General features: G+C 52.4%; 4 protein-coding genes; 2 read left to right on the forward strand and 2 right to left on the reverse strand.

The window, feature by feature from the left end:
* Nucleotides 1–1,702: 1,702 nt before the first annotated feature.
* On the reverse strand, nucleotides 1,703–2,950 carry CHC_T00003252001 (hypothetical protein). XM_005714324.1 is given in 2 exon segments: nucleotides 1,703–1,768; nucleotides 1,769–2,950. 1 exon segment carries the CDS (start codon nucleotides 2,948–2,950, stop codon nucleotides 1,769–1,771), a length of 1,182 nt encoding a protein of 393 aa, XP_005714381.1. The 3' UTR covers nucleotides 1,703–1,768.
* Nucleotides 2,951–4,821: 1,871 nt separating this feature from the next.
* On the forward strand, nucleotides 4,822–6,050 carry CHC_T00003253001 (hypothetical protein). Its single transcript, XM_005714325.1, has 4 exons — nucleotides 4,822–5,136; nucleotides 5,204–5,369; nucleotides 5,472–5,571; nucleotides 5,939–6,050. Exons 1-4 carry the CDS (start codon nucleotides 4,822–4,824, stop codon nucleotides 6,048–6,050), a joined length of 693 nt encoding a protein of 230 aa, XP_005714382.1.
* Nucleotides 6,051–7,209: 1,159 nt separating this feature from the next.
* CHC_T00003254001 (hypothetical protein) lies at nucleotides 7,210–8,014 on the forward strand. XM_005714326.1 is given in 3 exon segments: nucleotides 7,210–7,262; nucleotides 7,263–7,439; nucleotides 7,529–8,014. 2 exon segments carry the CDS (start codon nucleotides 7,263–7,265, stop codon nucleotides 8,012–8,014), a joined length of 663 nt encoding a protein of 220 aa, XP_005714383.1. The 5' UTR covers nucleotides 7,210–7,262.
* A 32-nt stretch (nucleotides 8,015–8,046) lies between these two features.
* Nucleotides 8,047–12,105, reverse strand: CHC_T00008760001 (amine oxidase; the record flags this gene model as incomplete). XM_005714327.1 is given in 5 exon segments in its annotated part: nucleotides 8,047–10,220; nucleotides 10,221–10,446; nucleotides 10,703–10,778; nucleotides 10,875–11,952; nucleotides 11,989–12,105. Coding segments are annotated over 4 exon segments (1,497 nt in total), but the record flags the coding sequence as incomplete, so codon positions are not given.

Consider the following 12,105-nt stretch of genomic DNA (forward strand, 5'->3'; position numbering starts at 1 on the left):
GGACGCCAAATTCAACGAAGAGGTGATTGACATGTCGGATATTGCAGAAGACGGTCGCTACTACGGTGGGCTCTTATTCGTGCCGAGCGTTGCTGCTCGTTATTGTGCTCTTGGGCGTAGGACGGCAGCAGCCGATGCGGCTCACTGTGACGGGGTGGGACCGCAATCGTACGGGACTACATTCGAGGTTGTAACGTACGACACGAACATGCACCTCCTGCCACTGGTGTTTGCCCACTTCGTTGGAGCTGAGAGTTACGAGTACTGGAGAACCGTCTTTGAGGCATACAAGGAGATACCCGGGTTCGAACGTCGCAGAACGCACCGCCATCGTTGACCAAGAGAAGAGCATCGACAAGGCGTGTAAAGAAGTTTTCAATGAGGCAAAGATGTTCTTGGACCCCCTACACGTACGCCAAAACATGGGAGTTAAGCTTGGGGCTACAAAGGCAATTGGGTTGTCTCTATACGAATGGGCGCTGCATGAACCATTCAGACGGGCAGTGAATGCCATCGTGGCTGAGTACACAGAGGCGCAGAAGCAATATCTGGGCAATTGCAACCGTCCGAGCTTTACAACGCTTACTCGCGGTTGGAGGACACAATCATCACCTCCAAAGGGGCGGAAAGTCAAATGAGCGCCTCTTTGCGAAACCACATTCGCTCTGTTGCACCGCAAAAGATGATTAACAAAGTGGTTTTGACGCAACGGTGCGGATTCCTCAAACGCCAATCTGCTTCACAGTCATGTACAAGTCCAGTACCCCCGGCCATCGAGAATAAGATTGCTACTTTGATTTAACGGTCCCGATGGTATCAGGAAACAGTTTCCTTTGTGGATGGAACTGCGCAAATGGAAGCAACTGTGACAAGCTGCACAGATGGAGCACTACAGCGTCGGGTACGTTTGTCGGATGTGCGGCAAAAGCCGCCGGTTTGCTGCGGGTATTCGTCTAAAGAGTGTCTCCATGCCACTCTAAAGTTTAGAGTGCTTTCTATTCGGTTTTACGGTAAAACTTTTACCTTTAAACTTTAAAGGTAAAAGTTTTAAAAAGAGTCAACCTACAAAAAAAAAAAAAAAATGGATACCGCGGACATCAAAGTTGAAAAGATATAAAATTCACTCGTTTTTATGTTATGGTAACGCTTGGTCGGATAGACACTAGTTTTTGAATTTTTCTGAAGTTGAATCGAATAGAAAGCACTCCGCGTAATGTTTCTATGCTACTGTTGTAAAATTTGCTCTGGGAAAAATGCTGTATCCCAACTTTTTCTTTGGACCACACTTATGTGCTCCAACGAGTTGGTTTTCGCTAGAATCGACGAGCAAGTGCTTTACCAGTGGTGATGGCCTTCCAGTTGCAAAAACAGAAGTGAAATGGCGCATTGCGTTGTCTAGAAAAAATAAAATGACTTCTGTCCTCATATGAGGACGAACAGTCCGATACTACTACTAGACATTAGACATATATGAAAACGGCCAGGAAGAACATGCAATTCTCATAAATCTCTTTCTGGCCCCAAGGCAGAAGTCAAGTGCGGCGGCGGGGAAGCTTTTTCCTTCTTGTCGAGTGCGCTAGTCGGAAAAAATTTAACTCAAAAAGTGTCCTCATATGAGAACAACGGTCCGGTAGAACTTAGCTAAAAGTTCTTAACACGTTCTTACCCTCACAACCTTGGGCGCGTACACAGTGTACGAATATGCAGGCTCAGGGATGTAAGCCCTGTGTCAAAAAAGATGCGTGACGTAACCATCACGACACGTAGTTTATCTCGCCGCATGCCCGTGATTGTTTTCCGTACGAATATTTTCACCAGCGCTCAATCCGTGCACATGGGCGTCATCATGACCGTGTTCGCAATCATGATGCTCATGCTGACCACTCCGGCCCAACAGCGGCACATCATGACCATGGTGAGCGTGCTCTAGGCTGGAATGACTCACGCCATGCGCTTGATGATGGTGGTGATGGTGATGCGAAAACATGAAAAATGTCAAGAGCGCCAGGACGATAAGTGCGACTCCCAGAATACACCTCTCATGATGTCGAACCTTAGCAAAACCGAGCGTCTTGGACCCTGCATAACTGACGGCGACGAGGACCATCATCACTCCTGCTGACGCCAGGAGCATAGTGACGCCCGCAGCCATGACGGTGGACACAGACAACGGCGGGGCGAGAAACGCGATGAGGACCGGCATGCTTCCCACGCAAGGCGACACGGCTGTTAGCAGCAGCAGCGAGCCTGCGGCTGCGCGGTGAACGGCGGGCGGGTCAGTGGGCCGGGCAGAGGTTGACACTACGGGGGCGGAGCCGTTGGCACCTGGTTCGCAGCAAGACTCGCGGCGGCGGGCGATGAAGTAGGTGTAGAGATAGTACAGGCCGAAGACGAAGAGCGAGAGGCTGGAGAGGAAGCGGTAGGCATCTTCGGAGAAGAAGCTGCCGGAGAGCTCGGAGATAGCGAGGGTGAGGAGCAGAGTGTTCAGGACGTGGCCGAGGGCGCCCAGGAAAGCTGTGAGGGATGAAGGGGTTAGTACGAGTGGAGAGGTGAGGATGTGTGGGGGATGGACGTACTCAAGCCGAGGATGGAGGTGAGGTTCCAGCCGTGAGCGCGGCCCACGAGCGAGTAGGGCAGCCAGTGGTTGGGGAGGGACATGTGGGAGGCGGCGACCGCGGCGATCACGGCGAGCTGGGACCACTGCTCGGTGGATACGAAGGCGGCCATTGAGGCGAGGGTGGGAGCAATGAGACCCCGGCTTGGCGACGAAGGCAAGGGGGTGGAGGAGGAGTTGTGTCGGATGAAGGTGGCAGGCGAACAGGCGAAGGGGGGGGGGGGGGGGTACAGTATACGGATGACCGGAGGGTGTGTTCTGTACTGTATGATACGGTGCGAACGTGGCAACGTGTCGACATTGCTGGTGACAGCGATGTAAAGGATTTCCCGCCATTTCGTTTTGTTTAAGGTGAAGATAGTGATCATAACTTTACACACGTTGTTGGGTTTCTGGTTGCTCTTGAAGGGACATATCTGGCTCAAATTCTGTTGCCAGACAAACAGGGAGCAGCTGATCGCGCATTGATCTTTCAAGTTGCTCCCTTGTAGACCACCGCATCGGTCAGGCGTCGAAGCTCCATCATTATCATCATCTTCATCTCTAGCATTCACTTTTTATTCTTGCCAACCGAGACACGTTTGCGATTCTTCAACACGCCAACAACTCACTCCGCGTGATGCCCACCGGGTCTCTCACTTTCCTTCACTCAACCTCCGAACCGCAGCACCACTAACACCTCCCTCGAGACACCTACCTCGACCATGGTCCTCAAATCAACCCCAATGGAAGGCGCAGCCCCGCTCCTTCTACAAGATCGCAACACCTCTGCTCCCGTGTCCCATCTCGTCCTGTCGCCGCGCATGAATCTTCTCGCTCTGGTCCTCGACCACACCTCCGTCGCCATCTTCCGTCTGTCCTGGCAGCGTCTGGCAACCATCTCCCTCTCCATGGCCCCCGGCCAACACATATCCTCGCTCATCTGGTCGCCCGACGGCGCCCATCTGCTCGTCGCCACCTCCGCCGCGGACCTCTCCATCCTCTCCGTGGACCGTTCCGCCTTCGCCTCTTCCGCAAGAGCGAAGCGCGTCGCAAGAGACACCGGGGGGGCCATCGCCACCGTCACCCTGCCCGTGCCGGCCGCTTGCTTGGCCTGGGTGGGTGCGCCCCGCACCACGCGCGACGTTTACGAGGATCGCGCGGGGATGCTTGCCGTGCCTGACGAGGTGGTCCGGGCAGAAGGGTTAAGTTTTTGTGGCGATCGCGACGGCTTTTTGACTATCTTGTCGCAAAACTTATCGTTTCTCATCGCGAGGGTGCGCGTGCTGCCGGAGGGCTATACGGTCGTGGGCTTGCATGTTAATGCCGAGGTGTCGCAGTGCATCGTTTACGGGCAGAGAGTGAGGGATACGGGCGGACCGCGCACGCGGGCCCGGGGAGGCGATGCTCAGTGTGTGGTCCGGGCTGTAGGTTTGGAGACCGTGCTAGAGCACTTGCCAGAGATCGAGCGGATCGGGCGGGAGGTGGTCGCGTTAAAGGCGTTTATGGAGAGAGTGCAAGCGACCGCCACCCGAATTGAAGAGTGCTGGCTGCAGGGGGCGGCTGAGGTCAGGAAAGCCACGGTTTTTGAACCTATGGACAAGTTGCTGACGGACTTCGCGGAGCCTAAGTCGAGGAACCCGTGGGAGATGCTGCACTACGTGTTTTGTGGCGGGACTGTGGACGGGGCCGTTCTGCAGTTTCTTGCAGCGGATATGAGCGAGAATGGCGCAAAGGAGGCGTTGCGAGCGTTTCGAGGGCATGTGGATGACCTGTCTGACGCGTTGCATGACGTTCTACCGGTGGCGGAGAATAGCGTCGTAAGGGCCTGTGAGTACCAAGCACTTTCCAAATTGAGATCAAGATTTTCTTCAGTTGGCGTGAAGGAACACGAGGCACGCGAGTTGTTCGAGCTGACGGAGAGTCTGTACTGGGCTTTGGGTGAGATTATGTGGGAGATTGAAAGTATGGCAAACGAAACTGAGGCGTTTCTTGCATGGTTGGTAATAGCTGCAACGAGAGCGGGTGGGAATACAAGTCGGGGAAGAACAGCGCCCGAATTGGCTAACCTGACTGGGGAAGATGGGAGATTGGTATCAAAGTTCTTTCAACGAGCAACATCGCAATCCGCGTCCATTGCAGGCCCCTCTGCGCTCGATCCAGTGGAAGAATCGTTCAAGATTCGCCTTCTTCCTGCAGTCGAGAACCATCGCAGGTTTTGTCAAAAGATGATTGCTCGGCCGGTCCTCGAGAGCTGCTTGTCATGGCCAGCAGACGAGGGTATCTTCTTTTCGGTTCCGGCTGGGAGTGGCGCTGCTTGCCCGAAGTTTCGCGATGTGAGAAAAGCGGATGAAGGCAATGCCTACGAAGGAACAGTGACTTCGATTGTGTCGGGAGCTGGGAATTTGATTTCGGTGTTTTACGACGCAGAAAAGCGGAAATGGTCTATATCGCATGCGGGATTTCTCCGCGAAGGGCGCTTAATCTACGACGCGGCTGCGTATGCGAATGCCAGAGTCGCGTTTTTGGTTCGCGAAGCGTCAGTAGACCAGCCATCGAAAAGCGACGAAAGCAAGGCGAAGTGCGAGCTTTGGATACATTCTGAAACAGATCAGGATCGCAGGGTCTCCTTGGATAGTCATTCAAAGGATAGAAATAGTCTTCTACCAGAAGTCTCAGAACTGCGCACCGAAAAGGTTGAAAGCCTTGAGGCGGGTCATGTCGAGGGCACTGCGAGCCCAGCTCTTTCGATCGATCCTTCTGGCAGGATTGCGAGGTAAGTCCGCAATGAGTTTCATGGCTATGTATGAGTATGGTCGTCTGATATCTAACACTATATTTTCCTTGTCTTTATTTTCGTTTCTTTGTTACTACTAAGCGTCACCTACGAGCCGAACAGAGTACTGTTATTTCGGTTGGAGGAGGCATAATTTCTCAGGGCGATTTACTTATTTTTATTGCGGAGCCAGTGCTCTTCAGTTCTAAGAGGCAGCACAATAGTTTTCTGTTCTTGTGACATGCAAGGGAGTCGTGGGGAACGTAATGGTTGCCGCTGCTTATAATATTCTTGCGGCAAACGAATATAGCGACCGGGTATCGGACATAGAGACGCGTACCGTTTTTTTTTCCGTGGTTTTGGCTCAAAAGACATTTGCATCGGTTTCGTTCATATAACGCGGTCGTTCCATTCCGTTCTCCCGCATGTCCAAGACCTCATAGTCTCACCTAACGGACATATGCGTTATCTATTGATTGGTTGAAGACAACGCCGGGCGAGGGGATCGTTTCAACAATGCCTATATGGTTCGAGGAACTAAGGACCTGACTCTTATATCGAGGTGATAGCATTCCGCCAAAATGTCAGAAGCGTTGGAAGGCCATGGCATTGCATTCGAACATAGCAGAGGACAGACATAACTTCAAGACTCATCTGGGTACGGACTGTCCGTTCGCCTAGAGGAACTTTCACACGAACGTAAGCTACAAACAGAAGGAGGTACTGTTTGCGTCTCTAAGAAGGCGACATTGGGTTTCACTTGGTTCCCCCCTATTGCCCATGACGAACTTTCATTTGACCTGTCTTTCTCTACAGCTCATGACAGACATGCACCGTGAGGCCGAGAGGTCAGTTGAGAAGCGCAGTTGCGTGAAACAGGTCTTAAACTGTCGAAGTCCTGTACATAAATTAATTCACTTCATCGTGATATTGGTGGCTGCGGTAAATTCTACAGTTGGGGTTCAAAGTCATAAAGAACAGAAAGAGGTGCGTTAGTCTTCGGATTCTACGAAGACCAGAGCGGAGGGGGGGGGGGGGGGGGGGGGGGTTGGTGTGCTCATTGGTGTAAATTCTAGCTCCAGAGTCGGCCGTGGTGCTTAAGAGAGAACGGAAATGGCGTCTTTGCGCGGACACAATGCGGTCTGCAACGTCAAGGTCTGCTTTCGGCGACAAGCATTCAGTTTATATCCATTATCTGTTGTATGTAATTGCTTGCCACAGGGCGACCGACATCGGCACTTCTTTTTTACTCCTGAGAGTGACACTTTAGTGTCCTAGACTATTTAGCATCGACCGCGCTCAAGTTGGTAATGTTGGCATCTCAAAACGTCTCTTATCCGAGCAGAAATATCTCTTCAATAGCTTTTCGGGGACGATTTTTTTTTCCACGGTTCTGCTTCTTGCCCTCGTTCTCCTACACTCCAACAAAAAGCAGATACTTGAAAGGCTGAAACACTTATCTCGCAGCTCACACACTGTTACCATCCATGAGCGGATTTTGTGATGGTTGCTAACATCTGCTTATATATTGGCCATGCTCAATGCATCGCGATAGTTGCGAAGGTCTGCGAAAGGAATACTCGTATATTCTAGTGAAGAAGGTAGAAGGCTTGCGAATGCACGCGGCTCCGGGGCGCTCGTGCTAGAATCGAGGGTGCAACGATGTCGATTCAAAATGATTGAAACAGAGCAAGTCGTAAATAAATCAGGCTTCGCATAATAATTTTTTGGCATTCGCAAAAGGGGAGTGAAACTAGCCGCCTGCTGCTGTACAGCAAAACCAACTTCTCTTAAGTCACCGTCCCGTCAGTCCGATACGCCTCTCCGCCGCACTCCTGCCCTCTTGTTCTACATCCTGGTCCACTACGTCGTTGCAAGAATAAATCCATCTCCATGCTGTGGTGGCGTCGCCGGGCTGCCCCGAAAGGTGAAAGCGCCAGTGAGGAGACGTCTGGGGCTGAGACAGGTTCTTCGACCCCGGCAGTGACGAACCCTCGGGCGAAGATAGACAAGTCAGGACTTTACGATCTAGCGCAGGTGAAGCGACTCTTGGACGATGAGATGATAGAGGTGAGTTGTCATGTCGTGTTCGTTTTGATAGCGGCGTTCCTGACGATGTGTTTGGGGTTCTGACCATTCCGACACTTTCTCATGTACAGTGTATGGAAGCCAAGGGATACGACGAGGCCGTGCTTGTTAGCAATATCAAGATCTTGGCGGGTACTATTGCGGTAGCGGCGGCGATGTTCTCCCACTTCAACCCCTGGGAGTTTCCGGGGAACAGAAACATTGTGTTGGGTTGTGTCTTGCTTTATGGGGCGTGCATTGGATCGATCAATCTTTCCGCTTATATATGGGATGCGAATGCCATGTATGTAGGCAGACTCGCCGCAAAAGCGAAACGAATAGCGAAAAGCAAACTTCCAGAAAAGGTGTGGGTATCCACCAGACTCGGTGAGAAGGGGTCAAGCATCTATCGGCTTACAATCCGCACATCCCCTCAACAGAGCGAAGGAAAAGTCGAAATTACCAACGGATACGAAAAGTATTTTACGGAGGAGGGAAGGTTTCTAGCGACGAGCTTTCAGACGGATTTGAGCGATGCCGTTTCACAAGTCGGTTCTGGTTCAAAAAAATCGAACTAAGGGGAAACGCGGTTATGTACAAAAACATCTTGTTAAAAGTCTGGACAAGGATCTAGTTTACCATATCGAGCGGGAGTTGTCACCTCCGATCCAAGCGGCGAGCAGCGAAGTGCCTATTCACGACGGCAGGTTATCTGTGCATGCTCGTATGAGGCCCATGATACGGGGGTTCTCCGACGCGGCTGCGATGCGTTCCTTATCGGTGAGCTGTCTGCTGATATCCTCGGCGTTGACGTGCGCACCGTCGGCGCATGTGACGCGTAGCTTGTAGTAGTGTTCTCCACGAGGTTTGAGAAGGTTGCTCTCGGACAGCTTTGTCTGAATGCTAAGCCCGATGATGGAGCCCAGCGAACAGTGCGGAACGGTAGGGGTAAAGTGAATTGATACAGTTCCGTATCCGGGGCTGTCGTCGATCGGCTCTACAACTGAAATGCTGTCTATGTCGATGACGGATAACTCCTCGAGCGAGTGTGGGTGCTCTGGATCGCGGATGTCCCGGATTATATCGAAGATCCTTTCTTTGAACGACTGTTCTGAGGATGGCTTGGAGTTTGTACGGGTGAGCACCTTGACTTCAGGATTAGGGTTATCTAAACTGTTCATCATACTCTGTTGGTGTTCTCTTGCTTGTGTAGGTGCTGTCGGGATGTTCCCCGGGGAAAACGAAAATACACGAGTCTTTCGTTCTACACCTGTGCCTCGTTGGATAGGAGGATGCAACTAGTTAGACGGGAAATTGTGCAAATGGCGGAGTTGATTTCACCAGCGGCTGCTCCGCGAATGTTTGACGTTACACGGTGATTGTCTTTGCAAGGTTTGTGCCAAGGTCGGTGTTGCGGAAGTGCAGTCATGTGGAAAACGTTTTCTACGTAGTTCGCCCAAGGGCGTAAAGCGGGGTGACGTCACCAGGGGGACCCAAAGTCCGGTGATTGGATGGGTAACGTCCACACTTTCAGGCTTTCAGAGTCAGTTTTTTTTGTCTGAAAATGGCGAAACTTTCAAATCAGCCACTTTTTTTCGCCAATAAAAAAGATTTGGTCAGAACCAATGGTGCACAGCCCATGCGATCTCAACGTCACACGTGTCTGATGCCCATATCAACGAAGGTCAGGCGGTTGACTTGCTACCGTAGAAGGGTTTATGTACGAAACAGACGTAGAGTCTTTTCTCCAGTTTCTCCATACATAACTGAGCTTTGCAGTCGTGGGTTGACCTTCAAGCAGAATCGATTCTTGAACAATTTGCCCGAGTCAGCGTGGAACGGGGGAATACGGTGCCGTCGAACCGAGCAAGAGGAACTGTGACATCCCCGAAGAGTGCTCTCCACTTCAAGCGTCGCCTATTTTTGCAAGAACCATGGCCTTTGTTCCACAGCCTATCTTGCGTCGACCGTCACAACGAGCTTTGATGCGGGACGGTCTCGAACGGTCCGCCTCAACGTGTGTAAAAATGTCGGTCGTTGATAGGCGAAGCGTACTCCATTTAGCGGTAACCTCGCTGGTGTTGGCAGCACCATTGCCACACTCCGCGTTAGCTGCCATGTACTCGTCAGACACGACGGCACCATCGTACAACACGAGTGGAGATCCCAACAAGGTTGAAACGTAAGCGCCAGCACCACAAAATGATATCAAACTAAGTCACTACAAGTGCTCTAACAAATTTTCTCCTTCTGCTCATAGATACATGCCTCAAATACAAGCTGGCTATGATGCGCTCGTGGAGCTCCAGCGAGAATGGGAGGCAAAAACAAAAAACTATGATGGAGATGTGGTACGGCGCGTTTTAGGCACTGTTGGAGTCAAGAGCCCACTGTTCAACATTCGAAAAACTTTTCTCAAGTCGTGGCAGATCGTATCTCAAACCTCTCCCGATTTTGATCTCATTGACCGACTCGAGGAGGAATGGAATGGTGTCCTCAATGGCATATCATCCATAGACTTTCAGTTATACTCTGTGAATTTTACAGAACTGACGGAGAACAAGGACTCGCTCGTCAAGCAAGGCAAGAAAGCCCTTGATGACACGGTCAGTCTATACGGCGATCTGCTAAAGGATTTGAAATCTACCATTTAAAATAACAATCCTCTTCTGACGGCAACAATCGCCGAGTATCTACCGTTCTTTGATCCAATTTACACAGTCAATGTATGCGCGTGTTTGGAGGTTTACGTTACAAGAATGTTGTGCCAACCGCTCTACCCTTTTAGGCCATGAAAAATTCGGACAGCGGGTTGATCCGGTCCCGAACTGTCTCCAATGCGCGGTACGCCTTCCTTGCTGCTACTATGTGTGCCTCGTCCTCCTCGACTGGTATGATCTTTGCGTGACTTTCTGGGGCAAATCGCAAGTAATCGAGGGTGGCATTTGCGGCCTCATAGCCAGTGACGAGCGCCTTTTCCTGGCTGAAACTGCCGTGCAGCGTTCGAATCCTGTTTCCCGAAGGCAGAATGGGGAGAAAGATGGACGTAGAATCTGATAGTTAGAACGAGGCTGTGCTGTCGCTTTGCTCTCTTTTTCCAGGTTGCGCAGCGTCGAAATGTAATTTCTAACATACCAGTCTGAGCGGTTGGTGATGACGAGGACGCGGCAAAAACGCCGGGCGAGAAAGAAGCAATGAGTGTAAATGGCGAAGTCAGGACATGGAAAGAAGAACAAGCGGATTTCCGAATCGGCCAGCATTGGAACGTACCTCCCGACATATGGACATTTTCCAAGGACGTGTTGCAATCCATAAAGTCCTGGTATGAGCCAGGTCGGAAATCTACGGCACGGTACAGGACAAGACAGAAAAAAGGGCGTTAGTTGCAGCACACCTTGGCCCTCCTCACGAAACCCTTGTCAAAACGCTTCAACTTACGCGTAACCCCTCTCGGCACCCTGACTACAACAAAGTCCTCAACGATGGCCCCTTTAAAGCTCCCCTCCGCCACGCAGAGCCTCCTCCTCACCTCCTCGGCGATATCCTCATCCCGCATCGGCATGAGCTGATTACTGTGATAAAAATCGGCCTCAATGACGGTCTTTTCCGCCCGGCGAAACTCGTCATGCACATTGTTGAGGTCGAAATAAGTCCAGCCTGTAGACGAATCAAACCCAAAGCACGCATTGGACGCAAACTCCACGCGCACCTTCCTATCAAAGTACAAGCGCACGGCCATGACATCAATACTAGTCAAGTTGCTCGTGTTGCGAAACTCCTCCCTCGCCGCCAATGTCTTGCTCCCCTTCAAAATCCCTTGGATCCCGCTGATCCCTACGGAGAACACGACGGCATCCACCTCCTCCTCGACGTCCCTTCCGTCTGCGCCCTTGGTCACGACGGCCGTCACGCGATCGCCCTCCACGCGCACGTCGGCCAGCCTCGTCGATGTGCGGATCTCCGCACCGTTCGCCTTGATCCTCTCCACCAGCGGCGCAAAGATCATGGTGCCGACGGTCCCGCGTGGCCACACGACGTCAAAATCAGCCTGATGCGCCAAGATGAAGAAATACAGCATCCCCAGAGCGCCCGCGGCACTGCACTGCTCACCTGGAGCGAACAGCCCGACGAGCAGCATGGGCTCAAACGCCTCTTTGTAGACGCGCTCTGAGCAGCCGTAGTACCTGAAAAGCTCCTTTGCGGTCATTTTGTCGAACTTGCGCCACGCGCGGTCGGAGTTATCCCACTGCACGACGGCTTCAAGCAACGGCAGCGCGGAGAGGCGGTCGACCAGCGGAAGGTCGAGGAACTTGGTGTACACAAACGTGCCCATGGGGGCGGGGAGGCGGGGTAGGTCGTTGAAGATGGGGCTCTCGACGACCTTTCCCTTGGGCGAGCGCTGCGACGAGCGCGTCCAGTCCGTGAACGGGTCCAGGCGCAGCTGGTTGTGGACCAGGTCGAAGATGTTGAAGTACGGGCGCCACATGCCGTGGATGCCCACCTCCACGTCCTTGCCCTTGTTCGTCTTCCACCCGGCCACTAGCCCGCCCACGGACGGGGCGGCGTCCACCAGCAGCACGTCCAGCCCGGGCTGCTTGGACAGGTGGTGCGCAGCGCCCAGCCCGGCCCAGCCCGCGCCGATGATCGCCAAGGCGCTTGCTGCACTCGC

This window comes from Chondrus crispus, genomic scaffold (genome assembly GCF_000350225.1).
Source record: "Chondrus crispus Stackhouse genomic scaffold, scaffold_182, whole genome shotgun sequence".
Taxonomy (NCBI): domain Eukaryota; phylum Rhodophyta; class Florideophyceae; order Gigartinales; family Gigartinaceae; genus Chondrus; species Chondrus crispus.

Coding starts and splice junctions, on each gene's coding strand:
- CHC_T00003252001 (XM_005714324.1), bottom strand. CDS start 2,950: ATGGCGGGAAATCCTTTACATCGCTGTCACCAGCAATGTCGACACGTT.
- CHC_T00003253001 (XM_005714325.1), top strand. CDS start 4,822: ATGATTGCTCGGCCGGTCCTCGAGAGCTGCTTGTCATGGCCAGCAGAC. Junction 5,137..5,203: donor TTTTGGTTCGCGAAGCGTCA/GTAGACCAGCCA, acceptor ATTCTGAAACAG/ATCAGGATCGCAGGGTCTCC. Junction 5,370..5,471: donor CCTTCTGGCAGGATTGCGAG/GTAAGTCCGCAA, acceptor GTTACTACTAAG/CGTCACCTACGAGCCGAACA.
- CHC_T00003254001 (XM_005714326.1), top strand. CDS start 7,263: ATGCTGTGGTGGCGTCGCCGGGCTGCCCCGAAAGGTGAAAGCGCCAGT. Junction 7,440..7,528: donor TGGACGATGAGATGATAGAG/GTGAGTTGTCAT, acceptor TCTCATGTACAG/TGTATGGAAGCCAAGGGATA.